This window comes from Molothrus ater, chromosome 1 (assembly GCF_012460135.2).
Source record: "Molothrus ater isolate BHLD 08-10-18 breed brown headed cowbird chromosome 1, BPBGC_Mater_1.1, whole genome shotgun sequence".
Classification (NCBI taxonomy): domain Eukaryota; kingdom Metazoa; phylum Chordata; class Aves; order Passeriformes; family Icteridae; genus Molothrus; species Molothrus ater.
Window position 1 is genome coordinate 96,773,386 of NC_050478.2, and position 16,350 is coordinate 96,789,735.

General features: G+C 36.4%; 1 protein-coding gene across 7 annotated transcripts in view; it reads right to left on the bottom strand.

Moving 5' to 3' along the window:
- Positions 1-5,149: 5,149 nt before the first annotated feature.
- SOCS6 (suppressor of cytokine signaling 6) overlaps positions 5,150-16,350 on the bottom strand; it is a 28,737-nt gene continuing 17,536 nt past the window's right edge. For 3 of the 7 annotated variants that reach the window (XM_036406623.1, XM_036406621.1, XM_036406620.1), the window contains 2 exons: positions 12,151-12,267; positions 5,150-11,163 (listed from right to left, as the gene is read on the bottom strand). In XM_036406623.1, coding sequence (XP_036262516.1) covers positions 9,434-11,038 — 1,605 coding nt within the window. In that variant the 5' untranslated portion in view covers positions 11,039-11,163; positions 12,151-12,267 and the 3' untranslated portion in view covers positions 5,150-9,433. Of the gene's footprint in view, positions 11,164-12,150; positions 14,626-16,350 lie in introns of those variants that run through there. The other 4 variants (XM_036406626.1, XM_054516028.1, XM_036406627.2 and 1 more) reach the window with 2 other exon arrangements.

Sequence of the window (16,350 nt, forward strand, 5' to 3'; positions counted from 1 at the left end):
CACCTCACAAGCAGCTGTATGAAGCACATACTCCTTTCTTTTGAACCTCTTCCTCCTACTTTCCCTTTTTCCCCCCTTAGATCTTGTTTTGGGAAAGGCAATGAATCAGTGATCCCAGTTCACACAGTTCATCAGCCGCCTGAAATAATTCCTTGGGCCTTGGTCAGCAACTTGCAGGTTACATCCACAGTGGGCTGGTTGTGGTGACCCTGAGTGGCTGCAGGTCATAACTCAGGGCAGGTAAATTGTGATTAGCAGCACTGGTGCTAAATGGAAGTTCACTTCTCTTATATATTATTCTTATTCTTGTTATGACAACCCTTGAAAATGCTTGTCTTAGACTGCTAAAAGCCTTAAGCATTAATTGTGAAAGTTTTCTACAGAGAACTCTAGAAGCCAATAGTTAATCTGTTCTAGGGTTAGGATAACTTCCTTCAGGTTGTCAAGCAACAGCCATTACCACACTGCTGGAACCAGACCAGGTTTTAAGCCAGCAGCTTTTCCTGGAGCCCCTTCCCAGGGCTGCATGGACCCTGGAGCAGCTGACAGGACGGACAATGCTGGGCACATGTCTGATGTTTGTGTGGTGCTTCCTCCTCTCTGCCATGTGAGGGGATAGAGGGGATCTTTAAGTGACACTGCAAGTTTTAGTAGGAACATCCCACACAGCGAGCACGGCAGAGACACCACAAGGGGGAAATGGCACCAAAAGAAGAGATAGAAGCTACAGGAGAGGTGGAGCTGTAAGGGGTCAGGCTGGGTAAATTGTGGGGAGAAGAACTGAGCCACAGTGCTGAAGAGAACTGCTGTCTCTGCACACTGGTACGCCCTAAGGTTCATAGACACATATGAATGTGAAGAAGTGTCAAGATTGTAAGGCATAATTCTTCCTTTAAAAAAAAATCATAATTTTTAAAACAGTGTTAATCTTCAAGTAGATTTCCTTAAAACCTGTATTTTATGACAGAAAACAAACATACATAACCCTAAAATCTCTGTTTTAAAAGTAAACTATAAAAACTTTTCTTCAATTTTTTATTCTAGGAGCTCAAAGCTATTATTTTTATAACTGTTTTGTTCGCTTGCATTTCATTGTACATCACATATTCTAAACTATAAAATATTGACAGTTTTACAAATAACCTTCTAATGACTGAACACATTACCTAAATTTCAAGAAAAGCTAATCTCTATGAAATAGGCAGTTCCCTATCTCAGCTTGTGCAAAATATATTGTTAACCTTCCTGAAACTGCAGAGTTGACAACACTGGAAAAAAGTCTACTTCTACCTCCACAAAAAGCTCTCTTAGGTACCATCACAAGTTTAATTCTGATATAAGTAAATTTATATAAACTAACCAAGTAATTTGGGTATTACCTAGGAGGCATGACATCTAAAAGTCAGTCTCTGTTGAATAAAATTGAAACTGATACTTGGAACAACTAATTCACTAAAGATATTGAAAAAAAGAATTTATGTGTGTTGTAGGCTTTTCTCAGGGTCTTTAAAATTGTTTCTATTTTCAATATCTCTCTTTTTTAAGTGACATCATCATTTGTATATTTACCAACGATGCCCTAAGGCTTCTCTTGGGCACTGATCTATTTGTAGGTGATACATGCCACTGAACTAGTTTACCTATATATGAACAAATCTCAAGGGTTTATTATTTTGTTGTTCTTTCACAATCCTTTTGCTTTCACAGTTGTGCACAGTGGTAATGTATAAAATAAATTGGGATTTTGGGGTGACTTGAGGCAGGGATTGCTTCAATTCTCTTGAGACAAACGTGGTTTTACCATTGAACAATGATGTTAGCTGATCTCAGGAAGCTACCAGATCATCTCAGCAGTACAGGAGGGTAACATCAGTGAAAGTAATATTTAGTTCTTTCTTGTATGTATTACAGTTGGAAGTCCTTTTATTATATTAGAATAATATATTAAATTCATACTTTACCAGATGTTGAGACAATTAGTCTTCAATCATTACAATAGCAATTGCTTTTCTGTAACAACTTTCAGGCTAACATTCTGCTTCTTGGCTATCCACAGAAAACTGTTCTAGGATTCAATTTAAAATTAATTAAACTTGAAAATTTATTGAGGTCAATGTTAATTTGAAGATTTCACAGTGCCAATATTTTTTTTTTACATGTAAGGAATTTTTTTTCCCAAATACCACTGTTGGAGAAAAGGTAATAATTTAATTATGAGAGGCTATGGCTTTCATTCTAAGCAATAAATTATTTTCAAAAGAAACTTGGATATTCAGTAAATTAAGTTCCAAAAGATGACAGTGAGGTTATCTTCACTTTCAATATTGTATTAACAGTCATGAGTGCACAATTCTTTGATGAACACATCTTAACAGTTAACTGGTATGAAGATGTTAACAACATCAGTATTGAACCTTATGTAACAGCCTGTATTCAGAGAAAAAATTCTCCCTGAAAATACAGCAATAGTAACAATTTCCATCATTCTATAATTTTTTTATTTGGATTTATTCACTGAAAATGAAAAGATATGCAAAGAGAAAGAAAACATAAGGAGAAGTTAGAAAACTTTAACTTGATACAAAGGAACAAGTCTGCCATGGACCTGTGCTTTGTTATCTCCTACCTTCATTGTAGCCCAGAAAGACAGGAGTTTCTCAGAACATTGCGTTTCCGAGCTTCATGCTCATAAGAACTATCTTTTTGAATAGAACAGACTATCTTTGAATTTGTTGCACAATGAAGTCTTGAAACTGAGAATTTAGAGATTTCAGCATCATCAGACTGGCAGAAAACTCTGCTTGACTAAAATAGTTCAGGTAACTTTTCCATTAGCTCAAAATCAGACTTTTGAAAGAGCTTTGCTTCAGAAAGATAGGTTTGAGGAAGGCTAGAACGCTCACAGACTTATTTTCTTCTTGGAGTGATACAGGGCAGACAGCCAAGGAAGAAAGGCACTCTGGAAAAAAGTAAAGTATGCTTTTCAGGGGAAACAGGCGTTTGTATTAGTGGGCACAGAAGAACTTTTGACAAACAAAAACTCCAACCAGAAACTGAACAAGACAGCTGCTGTCTCCTGATGGAAGCAGAGAGCTGGGGCAGAAGAAGAAGGGACGTATATTATTGGGAAGCAGCACTGCCAAAAATCTCTTCAGCCCAGATAGCCCCTTGGTTCCTGTGGTGTGGTCAAACACAGAAGCACCCAGTAACAGTTTAAGAAATTCAAGCCGTTTTCCTTTCTTCCTTAGTTGACAGGTGTATAACTGAAATGACATGTGAATTAAAAAATAGATGCAATGATCACATGATAATAGATGCCCTATCTATTTTTCAAAGGGCTGCAGCATCTCTCCTATGAGGAGAGAATAAGAGAATTGGGATTGGTCAGCCTGGAGAAGACTGATCTAATTTTGGCCTTCCGGTACCTGAAGGGAGCCTAAGAGAAAGGTAGGAGACTTTTTACCAGGGTGTGTAATGTCAGGATGAAAAGGAATGGCTTTAAACTGAAGGAAAGAAGGTTTAGATTAGCAATTAGGAAGTTTTTTTTTTTCCTTTGAGGATGGCAAGGTACTGAAACAGGTTGCTCAGAGAAGTTGTGGATGTCCCATCCCTAAAAGTGCTCAAGGCCAGGTTGGATGGGGCTCTAAGCAAACTGGTCTAGTGGAAGGTGTGGCAGGGGTGTTAAACTAGACAATCTTTTTAAGTCCTTTCCAACTCCAAAGCATTCTATGAACCTGAACTGAGAATCTGCCGAGGCAGAACAACTCCTATTTCCAAGTCATTCCTCAATGCAAGCAAATTGCATGTGCTAGGGAAAAATAACAGAATATTGGAAAACTGTTTCCTAAGTATCAAGGACTTCCACTAGATCTTGTAGCTTTGTAAGTATTGAAGTCTTAATTGCAGAAGGTGATGTATTTCAGGCCTTGGCTGCCAAGCCCTGCTTTGGTCCCAGGGTTGCATTATTAGATATGCAGCAAGATTTCAGCATCAGGAAGTGTCTCATTCCTTCTCTTCTACCACAACTATGAAGACTGAATGTGGGGTAGAAGTAATACTGTAGGTACAAAATATCTGGCTCTGTCTGGATCATGCCAATTTTGGCATGATCATGAAAATTTAGTTCTTACTCACCTTTCACTGCTTACCATGGAAATATTTGAGGGTAAGTTTATTTTTCACCAAATTTCTGGAGTGAATAGAACAAACAAAGAAGATCATGCAGACCGAGGAACAAAACCCCTGCAAGATTTCCCAGGGGAACAACCCTCAGGGGAACAACCACACAATGTACTGAGCCTAAAGCAATACCAGCCCCAGCAGCAGGAAATAGAATGTGCTTTTCTCTTAAACAGCAAAAGCTATGAATCCTTCCTGGTTACTGTTTGAGGACTCATGTTACAGAATAAACAGAAAAGTACATATCACTGTGGACAATAGGAGCACTAATTACTTGCTACTAAGGCTGGACTTTTAGTTTGTTTGCTTTAAAAAACTCCTCAAACCAAACACACACCACTACCACACCTGGTTATAAACCAAGACCTAAGGAGCTGCTGGCACTCACTCGACTTTGAGTAGTGAATCCAAGTCCGAACTACATTGAAAACATGTGAACAATTCTGCATATCTTCTGTAACACACTGTTTATCTTCAATCTTCTGTTTTATTTGTGTGACTTCCCAGCATCAAGTGAATATATGATGAACAATACAATGTCTAAATTTTTATTTTGGAGCTACGTAAGAAATATCTGGTTGCTTGAAAGGCAAGAGGCAATATATTACCTTTGAGCTACAGCTGGATGAAAGGGAGACTTTAGTTATGAATTCTGTAAATTTTTAATGCAAAAAACCCAACTAAAATGATCAAAAGGTCAACTTAATATAGTATTTATGCATACCTTTCAAAAATAATATTGTAGTTATATCCTGGCAATTTTCTTTTTGTTTTGTAAACTAGAAATTAAAATAATTGGTAAACAGAAGTACTTTGAAAGTCAACTAGCAAGGATTACAAAATACAGAATAGTTTAAAATAGTAACCATTAAAATTTAAATGTTTAAGTCAGATACCCAAATTTTACAGTGTCTCTCAGGACTTTCTTCTGTTTTAGAATGTCATTAATATATAGAAGACTCCACAAGCCTTTTTGTGAATGAAATTTTTATTTACACACTGTATCCAGAAGCAGATACATAAATCCTTATACAATTATTTTTCAAAAATGTGCAAGAAATTACTATAATTTTGTTTACAAACCAAAACACATTAAAATCAATGGACTTTGGATAATTCACTCTGTGGTGTGCTTAGTACAAATAGTGCACACCAGGTCTGAAACAGAGAAAAGTGTAAACTACAGCAATCTGGATTGCAAGTATTAACTTCATGGCACTCCATCATCACTATAAAAATTCTTTAACCCAACAGGTATTCATAAAAAATTCATTTAGAATTTTTCATTATCTGTGTAGAATTTCGATCACTCTCCAGATACAATAATGCCATATTTTTCACTTTATGAACTACCATCTAGGCCATTTTTTATTTATAAAGAATGCCTGTAATTTTTTATTCTTTGCAGTCATAGAAAGATTTAAAGAAATTAAATTGGCAATCATTGATTCATCTATAACTTAGCTCAGAATTTGAAAGTTCAGTAACAGAGATATACTTCTCATCATAGCCCATATATTGCTGGTATGCTGTTTTAAATTTATAATTCCAGTATTCACACAGATGAAATGCATCAAAACAAAAGCTGCACAGATTTTACTTAGCCCAGCAGTCAATATTCACAGAAAGAAAATTGGCTTTAACAAAATGCAAGTCAGCTCATCTGAGAACAAAAAGTTTAATTAATAATTGCATTTCTGATCCTTCTGACAGAATTACATTTTGATAAAAAGATGGCATTCACTATGTCAACAGCAGGATAAGTGCTATATCCTTCAAATAGATCAAAGAATACACATCACTTTCAGTTGTTTATAACACTGGCTTACAAAACAAAACAAAACAAAATTAAAAAAAACAACAGAGGAAATTGTGCAAATTTATTATTTCCAAATACAAGGTATTTTTTTACTCTTCTAATTGGTAAAGCAAAGTTATGAGTAATGTCAATCATTTCAGACACTGAAAGGAGTTTTTAAGTTTTATTTTTAAAACTATTTTTCCTCAATTCAATTGCATAAAAAGCATACCTTTTGAACCCTTAAACTGTTGTGCTGAATAAATAGCCATATTTCTACTCTATAAGGACCATAGTCTTGTTAGCTTTTGTTCCTAGTGTATTTACTTCCAAAGGTCCCCAAAATATCCTCCCATCATCTTTCTTTTATTTGTCAAGGACACTTTGTTCCTCTAATTTTCATGAAGCAGAAGTCAACACAAATTTTGTGGTTATTCTGAGTGCTTCTAAATTGACTCATAACTAAATGCTACTGTGTTTCTTTTATATTAATCTTTATAATGAGAAATTGTAAGTATCTTTAATATTTTCAAAGTATTTTTTCTAAGTTCATTCTCCTGCCTGGCCAGACACCTCACTATGAAAAAGTACTGTGAGGTTCTGATTAAAGAAACCTGTAAAAATAAGTAACTGTGTCTACTTACTACTGAGTGAAAGTATTTGGAGCTTAGTAGAAATATCACCACCATTTTTTATTCGGAAGCAAAGTGCTCTATGGTTCTTATTTCCTAGACTTCAATCGCTTTTAAGTGTTCCTTTTGTGGTAGCTTTTTGGCAGGGGAAATGACAAACTTAACTTGACCTGATTAAGTTCACAGATGAACAACACAGCAAGGAAGGCAATTCAAAAACTGGACAGCTGTTTTAAAACAGTTTTTTATTAAAAAAAAAAATCATTTATGAGTGAACAACTGAAATTTATAAAGGCATGGGCAAGAATTTTAGCATGTGTGTTCTTGCACGTTTTTCAATTCCACAATAAGACCACGATATTATAGCTTCAAATATTTAGGTTTCAATGCAATGACTGCTAAATTAATGCATGTGGCATAGTATAAACATATGTTTAATGTATTCAATAGTGGTATTAAATGGCAACAAAAATATTTTATATACTATAATCTTTCAAAGATTCTGTAGAATGCATAGGCCCTCTAGTATGGGGAAAGAATTTTTAAAGTGAAGAAAATGCCAGAGGTTTTCTTCCAAAAGTATGCATCTGAAATCCATAAAAATGATTTTCTTTTTCCTCTCCACAGACAGAATCAGAACACTGTACCATATAATAGGTTATTGTGCCTTTTTGAATAAAGTTAGTGATCCTGATTCAGGGGAGGGGGAATGGGACATGACTGGGTAGGGGGAGAAGTCAGTAGAGGAAAAAAAAGAAAACAGAATCCTCCCTTTCATACATATATCTCCATGGCAGAGCCAACAAATCACAGGTATAGACTGCTCTAGATTATTTTATCTTTTAAGTTTAAAACTTTATCAGACTAAAGAGGAAATCCTTATTCTCCCTCCCTTAAAAGCAAAGGCAGTCTTTATCTACCTTTGATTTTCTTTTTTTATTTTTTAGTTAAACATTATGGTCAAAAAATAAATTAAAAAAATATAAATTTTGTCTATCAATTCAGGCAACCCAAGATGTAGTGCTACTGCACCACCTTGCAGCAATACTGTATTCACTTCTAAAGACTCGTTTTAGGGTACAGAAATGCTAGATTAAATAAGGAGAAGAAAATGACCCAAACAAGAAAGATGTATCAAAGATGGACTTTTTTTCTAAGGTGATCTTTACTCATTAGCCACTTCTACCAGAGATGGGGAATATGACATTTTAAAACACAAAACAGGGGGGCAGAAGCATGCAAAACAAGGCCTCTCAGCAAGGCAGAGGCAGGCCTCCTTCCCAAGCCAGCTATGACCCCTTTAGCAAGTAACTCATAAAAGTGATAAAAACATGGGAGAGAAGAAAACCAAACTAAAATAAAATGCCATGGATTAACCTTGCATGATGAAAATATTACAGTGTAGAACCTGTACTCCCCACTGAAAGTCTTTTTTTCCCTACAGAAGGTTAGAATAACTGTAAGCTTTCCAAATGCCAGAATCTTTGACAGATATCATAAACACTTACTTAATTGATTCAATATTTCATATGTCAAAACATATTTCATGACAGCAAACTGAAACGTATTCTGCGGTCGCTGTATATCCAAACATCTCTTCCCAATAATTTGAAAGGCTAGGAGAATAGCACTTTAGAGATGCATTTAAACATCTTCCATATAAAATGTTATCAGTCCTGTTCCTTCCTCCTCAAAGGATATAGAAAAAAGGGGAAAATAATCCAAAGAACATTAGTGTATTACTGTACTTTCTGAAGTGAAATAAAAATGTAGAAAGATGGAAATTATAAAATTTCAAGTAGCTTGAACATAAATATGGTAGAAATCATCCTATTAAAAGTTTTACCCCATCCCCAAAATGGCTTAAAAATTTACGTTCCCATGACAACAATTCCTAGAGTCTTCCCACAAATCCAGGAAACTTCCTTCCCTTACTCTGCAAGAGTAGGCAGGAGGGAAAAGGAAAGAAAGAGGGGACCTGGTAGGTGTTCATTTATTAACTGATGGCATGATTATAAAAGGTAATATTTTACAAGACCCCAATACCACAATTTTCTTCTAGGTACTATACATTGACTTTCATAGACTGTTATTTAAAGGCCATTTTTAGAGGACAAACACTGAGACGAGAAGAAGGCTGAACCAAGCTTCTCAAACACAAAGAGTGTACAGACAGTACAAGGCTTAGGAGGAAGGCTTTTTCTTTCCCAAAGATATGCCGCATAACCACGTTCTTATCACACAGCTCTGTCTATACATTGGGGCATATCTCTACAGAAATGTCTAATTACGACACTAGGAAACAGTTTTTAATTTAGATGTAAAATCAGTAATTTAGAATACCAATATGTTATTTATCCATGATCATTTTTTTTCCAGAGGTTGTTTTAAAGGAAAAAAAAATTCCATTCAACAAGTTTCATTTGACTTTTACTTATCGTTGAATACACATGAAATGTGCTTTCAATGCATAAAAATCACAGTGGATAGCAGCAAAGGACTTGGGGGAAATTAAGGAGAATTTGATCATTCACATTGTGATTAATCTGCACATTGATGAAAGATAGCTATTTCACACTTCTAAAAATAAACTTGAGATCATTCTTTCAACAAAACAAAACAAGAAAAAAAAGCCTCCCAAAATACACAAAACCCCCCAAAACAAATATAAATCCAACTGCATTACTTTTCTTTTACAGACAAAAATGAAATATTTTTATGGCAGCAAAAGATTTTGATAATAATGAAAGTCTGTAAACTGTAATTCAATCTCTTTTTGTTGTTGTTGTTCCCAAAGTGCAAGATGCAAGATTCCCGTAAGCTTTCAGTAGTGCTTTTCCTGTAAATAATCCTTCATTTTGTTTGGCAAAGGCAGTTTTTGAATCAGGTCTATTCTGGTGTACTGACGTATTACAAAACGACACAGGTACTGTAAAGAGCGCACCTGCATAAACCGGGACACTGGATTTGTCAGTCTCACTGGGTAAGTTGCAGATCCTGGCAGCCGGGATCTCGAATAGCAGAAAGCTCCATTTTCAGAGTCCCTGATTGAATGTTCAATTAAGTCAACTATAGATGTATGTCCCTCCACATCTGGCTGTTCATAAAAACTAAACCTACCATTTGAGTGTTCAATTCTAGTGTGAAGAGTTTTTCCATGGGAACGAAAACTCAAACTTAAAAGATAACGATCATCAGAACTATCTCGAACAAGAAACGAGCCATCAGGCACATTAGCTAATTTTCCCTCTGCCTCCCAGCGTGTAATGGGGCCCCAGTACCATCCTTGTTTTGCAAGCTTTTTCAGTTCTTCTGTGAGGCTTGTCACAACCATAGGACCACTGTTCTGTACAGAGTCATAAACTCTTCCAACTCCTGGGGCAGTGTTAGGATCAAAATTCAAATGGCAGCGCATACTTTCAGCCACATGGGCATCTGTGCCATTTAATCCATTGAAGTTCCTTTGGATTTGATTATTCTGCATTGGAGGTAGCAAAGGTGAGAGTGGAGGGACATCGCTATGATTAACTCTTGGGCTTTGCAACATGACTCCTGTGGTACCAATCAACAAACCATTCATTGTCTGGTCCACAAAGATATCCGGTGCAACGACTACGTCCTGATCCACTTGGCTCTCATCTTCATGGAAAGCATTTCCCCCCACTTGAGAAGAAACAGTCGAAACTTCCATGGGTGAGGAACTATCCAGACAGTAACTACGTGATCCTTCCAAAGGATACATTCCCTCATCTAAAGGCACAGTATACTGAATGTAGTCCTGAGGCATTAATCCAATAACTACAGGCACATGTTCATCAATATGAAGATGCAAGTCCCCGTTCTGAGATTCCGTATTTTTTAATGCATTGGTTTGTTCCTGGAACACATTTTCTGACTGCAAGTCATGGAAGTCCTTTCGAACACCATTCAGTGCTGGACTTGGATTAGAGGAATGGACCAAGGCCTTGACTTTCACTTCCATTTTGATGCAAGTCTCTTCTGAATTTGTAGGTCGAAGTGGCCACGGAGTTGGGCTGTAATGGTGATTACGGAGGGAAGTGGATCTCAGAGGTCTTTGAGCTCGCACATCTTTGAAGGTTATTGGAGCAGATGAGGAAGAAAATGTGTCATCATCTGCAGAGCTTACAGATGGTGTGCTGCCTTTGCCTTTCTGTTTTTGTTTTGCTGAAAGCCTCCTTTTTAACGTACCCATTAAACTTTCACTTTTTGATCTATTTTTGCCTCCTTTTTCATCTTCACTATTGACTTCACAGCTAGCCAAATCTTTACCATAGCAGCTGCCAAACAAGGAGTCATCTTTTCCAAATTCACTTAATGATGGCTGCTGAACCACTACAAAGTCACTTTCATCTTTACTTTTATTTAAGTTAAAGGACTTGCGAATTGTTTTGAGACTAATTTTCTTCATTATGACAAGTTACCAAATCTGGCTGATCAGCAGTGCTTGCGGTGATGTAGCCCTAACACACGAAGAGCAGCTTCTGCTTCATTTATGTGTTTTATCCAGACTCATTTAACTTCAAGAGCCATTTCCTGGAAAGAAACAAAAAACAATTACATTCACAAAAGAAATATTTCAAAAATTATCTATACGGGTGTTCCCTTCTCCAAGCAGAATACAAATTGCAATACTTTAACAATGGGCATCACATAAAAGTAAAAATAGGGAGATGACTTGGAAACAATCAGGATCAAAAAGGAAACTCCTGCATCAGCCTTGGAGATTTCCACAACTTCATTCTGCTTTCAGCTCAGTAATTTTTGAAACATCCACACACCTCATATTACACTCACAGGAACATATATTGAATGCATTTATATATCATTTTTAAACACATAAACACTCCTCTCTTTCCAAGGGCTCCTAAAAATCCCCACACAAGTAACTACAGAAAATAAAACTACAGAAAACAATCTAATCAACAGAATTCCTACATGCAGGTTAAACTGTGACTGGTCCTAAAAACATGGTCTTATAAGGTTATACTTTCTCTACACAAGAAAGTTGAGTAACATTTAGAAGGTTCCATATTTATAGGAAAACTAACTGCAGGGAAAATACAGATTTTCCTTAACAGCAAAGCAACATACATTTACAGCAAGTCCCCTCCAGAACTTCTGTGAAAGAAAGGATTTCCAATCTGTTTTAGCCACAGAAAACCAAGTCATGGGCTCTTCTTGCCTAAAATTATTAGAGCTCTTCTTCCTCCAGTATTTCTGCCAAGACCTAGTGGACACAGCTGCTCGAGTTCCAGACAACTGCTCCAACCTGGCATCTTGCAGAATCAGGTACCCACAAATTTGATCTTTCTGATTCTTTTTATTCTTGATTGAGGTTTGACTGTGTTTTGGGGGGGGCTTTGGATGGGCATGGTTTGCTTTGTTTTAATTTTAGCTAGATCTTCCAAAGTAAATAGCTCTGCAAAGAGAAGGACAATGCATGAGAAAGGAGAAGACAGGGAAGTTGCTATTCGCACAGAAGTGGGTACTACAATTAGTAGTAACTGTTATTACACATACCTCCAAATACGTGCGATGTTAGCAGCACAACCTGCAGCAGCAAGCCTGGCTCCAGGCTAAGCATGGCAAGCTGAAGGAGTCTAAGAATCTTTCAAGAAATCTTCCAACCTTGATGGACTGAGGGGAAAGTAAAAGAGCCCTTATATATGCACTTCCCACTTTTCTCCCAGAGTATCACAATATAAGCAAACCGAGAAAAACAGTGCAACGGACTGAAATAAGTTTTATCAACTAAACAATACCGTTTTCTTAAATAAGCATTCCAAAACTGCATAAAAGCATGGAAGGACAATGCTTACTATAACCAAAAAGCAGTCCACTGCCTATTGCTGCTGCCCAGCCCAACTTCTGTGGTCCTCAAGTACACAAAGGCTAAAGGATCATATCCAAAGCAAACTAAAAGACAATGTGAAGCATCTACGGATTCTGAACTTCAAAACACCTTGAAAAATTTTAAGTAAAACTCTGCTGCTGGAGGCATGGACACTGCTCTATAACAAGCAGAAGTAGTAAAGATTGATTTACTTAAATTGTACCCTAGTCCTATCCTCATCAACCTATTTCAAAGACTGGGTCTGTGTCCTTGTTATAACCTGTGATGTTTCCCAAGTCCATCTTTAGAGCACATTCAGATCTTTCCATTTCATTTTCTTAATTACCACACTAAATAACACTTTCTTTTCTTTCAATGGGGAGAAACTAAAAGGTTTCTTCAGTCTCTAAACTGATTCGCTTTCTACCAGCAAAGAACAAACATGACCAAAACACTTCCTAGACAAAAGCCTAAGAATCAATTACTTGCTATAAATGAGTACTAAGACTTAACCAGAACCAGTATTTTCTGATATGTTCACTAGTTACTTTCCACTTTTAACATGATACCTGTTGTATCAGGATTCATGAAATACTAAAACCTCCAGTGACACAATGTGAACACAATCGTGAGTTACGGGTATGAATTTTCACAGGTTAAAACACTATGTTTACTTTCCTACAAGTGCAGATAAAGGGAGACTTACATGTCAATTAAAAGGAGACTCAAAATGCCATTGACTTTCTAATCCTAAACCATTTGGATTTTGCCACCTTTCCAATTTGCAGAACTCTTTTTGTCATATGTAACCAAATTAACCTACAAAATGAGTGAAAATTACAACCTCAGGATTGCATTCCTTCTCCTAAACTAACAAAGTCAGAGCATTGATTCATTTGTTCATTTGATATAATTAACTCTGCTTTTATGTATGTAGTACCAGAAGCCTGGGAATTATCACATTAGCTCCACCTGTGAAATCCAGTGCTCTCCAACTGCTTCTGACATCCACAAGCTCATATTATTTCCACTTTTCCAGAAATCTCCCTCCCTCCTTGTGGAAGGTACTGTCTGCAGATACCAATCTCATCACTCTTATGACCAGTACCAGGACTCAAAGAAACATCAGGAAGGTGAATTAGGGCATATTTAGGTTGGATACCAGGAAAAGGTTTTTCACACTGAGGGTGGCTGGGTACTGGCTCAGGCTCTCCAGGGAAGTGGTCAGAGTACAAAGCCTGACAGAGTTCAAGAAGTGTCTGGACAGTGCTCTTAAGCACATGATGTGATTCTTGGGCTGTCCTGCACAGAGCAGGAGCTGGACTCAATTACTCTGATGGGTCCCTTCCAACTCAGTATATTCTGGATTCTATAAAATGGTTGGTTTATTATTTGTATTCTTGTAAAAACTCATGTCAAAATGTAAGAAAGGTTTGATAATAAACTGTAAAGCACATAAACAACATGCATCTATCCAGAGGCCCAGTTCACTCATTCATGAGAAGATGATAAAAATCTAGTGAGAGTCCAGGTCAAAGCTCTTCAAAGTAAACCGAACACACTCACATCATGAGAGCAAGTCTCTAAATAAGTTGTCCATATGAGACCCACCCTATGATACCTCCTACACCCGTCCTGTGATACCTCCTATATTTTATCCAGGGTGGGAGAAAAATACACCCTGAAGTCAGACACCCAAATTGATCCCAATACATCTTCTTCGCATGTACTTAAAGAGCACCAGCTAATTCTGCATTGCATATCAATGTGTTTAAAAACACTACATAAACAGCCCTCAATAGATGATACACTCATATGTTTGCAAGTATAGAATTCATTGCAGTCTTCATCTAATAGAGCTGGAGCAGAAGAGGCCAGGCATACACCCCTTCCTGGAATACATTAAAATGAATTATGCAACTTCACAACCCTCAGCACAGCAACAGCTTCACTTGTATTTTGCAAGAATTACGGCGTGACTGAAGCTTCCCACCGATGTGCTCTTCCAGTGCCATCTGCTGTACAGTGAATTAGACAGCCTAACAAGAGACAATTCTAGAAATTCTTCTGGCAGATATTTGCAACTATAAACAGACTCGAACTCCACCAATGTATTCCCAAAGCCTGTTGACTATATGTGCAGAAACACCTGGAACACACAGACTGATAATGAGAGATTAATTGAATCTAGAAAGAAATGAGATCTTAATGCACAGAATAATGTGGATTAATGAAATTCAAATTTATGAACTTTCATCACAAATTCTGCATCTCAGAATTTTTAATAGTATGCAGGTTAACAAAATACAAGCCAGGTCTCTGGATGAAAACTACCAAATTACTACCCAGTAAACACCATGTGCCCCTTTTGCACATAAAAATATGTGCAATGAAATGCAAAAAATATGTGTAATGAAAACTAAATTTGTACACCTCACTTGGAGGAAGAGCAACATTTCACATACAAACATGAAATTACTAGTGAACATAATTAGGGCTAAAAGTTTACTTTACAGGCTGCTTCTTAGAAACCTGAAAAGCAGGCCATGCAATGGTATATTAATTATTATGGTGGCCAACACTGATGTATGAAAAATTATGGAAGTTTTAAATATATATCAATTATTGCAAATCCAGTTTGCGTATTCCAACATTTCAGTGTAGTTTCAGTTTGATGGTACAAAATGGTTTCAGTAGATTGGAATCACATAGCTAACTCAAAGCAGTGTTTGCAAAAGTACACCAACAAAAAAGTCTGATTATAGTCTGTCTTTATTAATTTCTGATCTTTTTCACACTTGTATGTTAGTCATACTCATTTCCCAAGACAAATACTATAAACAATGCTGCCAAAATACACTACAATAGAAATAAACCAGGAATAACTTTAAGGAGTTAGGACAGAAAACATCATACTGGAAACATACAGCAAAATACAACTCATGTTTGAACACAGAATTGTCCTTAAAAAGTTTAATTTAAAAGTCATCACAAAAATGACTTCAAATTATTAGTCAATGCTACTTCAGAAAACTTTTCTAAAATAAATGTTAATTTGCTTATTTATTTCCATAAAGTGAAACAGTTGAGCATTGATTTTTTTTTTTAACCCACATCATCCTGCATCATTCCTGAAAAGTCTGTCTTTCGCTTAGAAATATATAATCGTTATTCTTCTACTGGATCATCATAAGACTTACATAATTTACAATTTCAATTTATCGAATTCTAGCAAAATTATTTATATGAGGAAAATAACTAAAAATACCTCAAAAGTTTCTGCATTCCTGGGCATGACAACCGCTAGGATCTCATTACTGTCAGATAATGAAGCCTATTCTAATCTGCAGAAGTATAAGTTGTCATTCCCCTGCTTTCCCCAAATTGTCACTGAAATATAGTCACACATTCTTTGGAAGAGCATGTCAAAAACAGCATCTTAAGGAAATGCAGATTTCAAGTGCTGTTTTTTGAAAATTCATAAGTGTCTACATCTTCTCCAAAGTTACTAGATCTATTAATATGAATTGTTAAGAAGTTGGTCTCCATACCCATTCCCATCAACTTTACTTCAATACTGAAGTCTGTATCATTGGAATTTTTTCTTCAAACCAGTATACACAATACTGACTCGAGGTATTTCCTGCTATGTACTTAGAGTTTCAAGCTATAAGAGTACAAAAACTACACACAAGATATTAATTAAAGAGAGATTCAAACACCATTTGTTTCTAAAAGAACATACATACTACAAGGCAACTTTTGGCTTTTCCTCTATACATGCCATAAGCACACTGAAGATGGTGAGGTTTATTCCCTTCACTGATCTTCAAGTAAATTCCTACATTATACTTCTTTTCAGTAAGAAGAATCTTTAAATGAAGTAA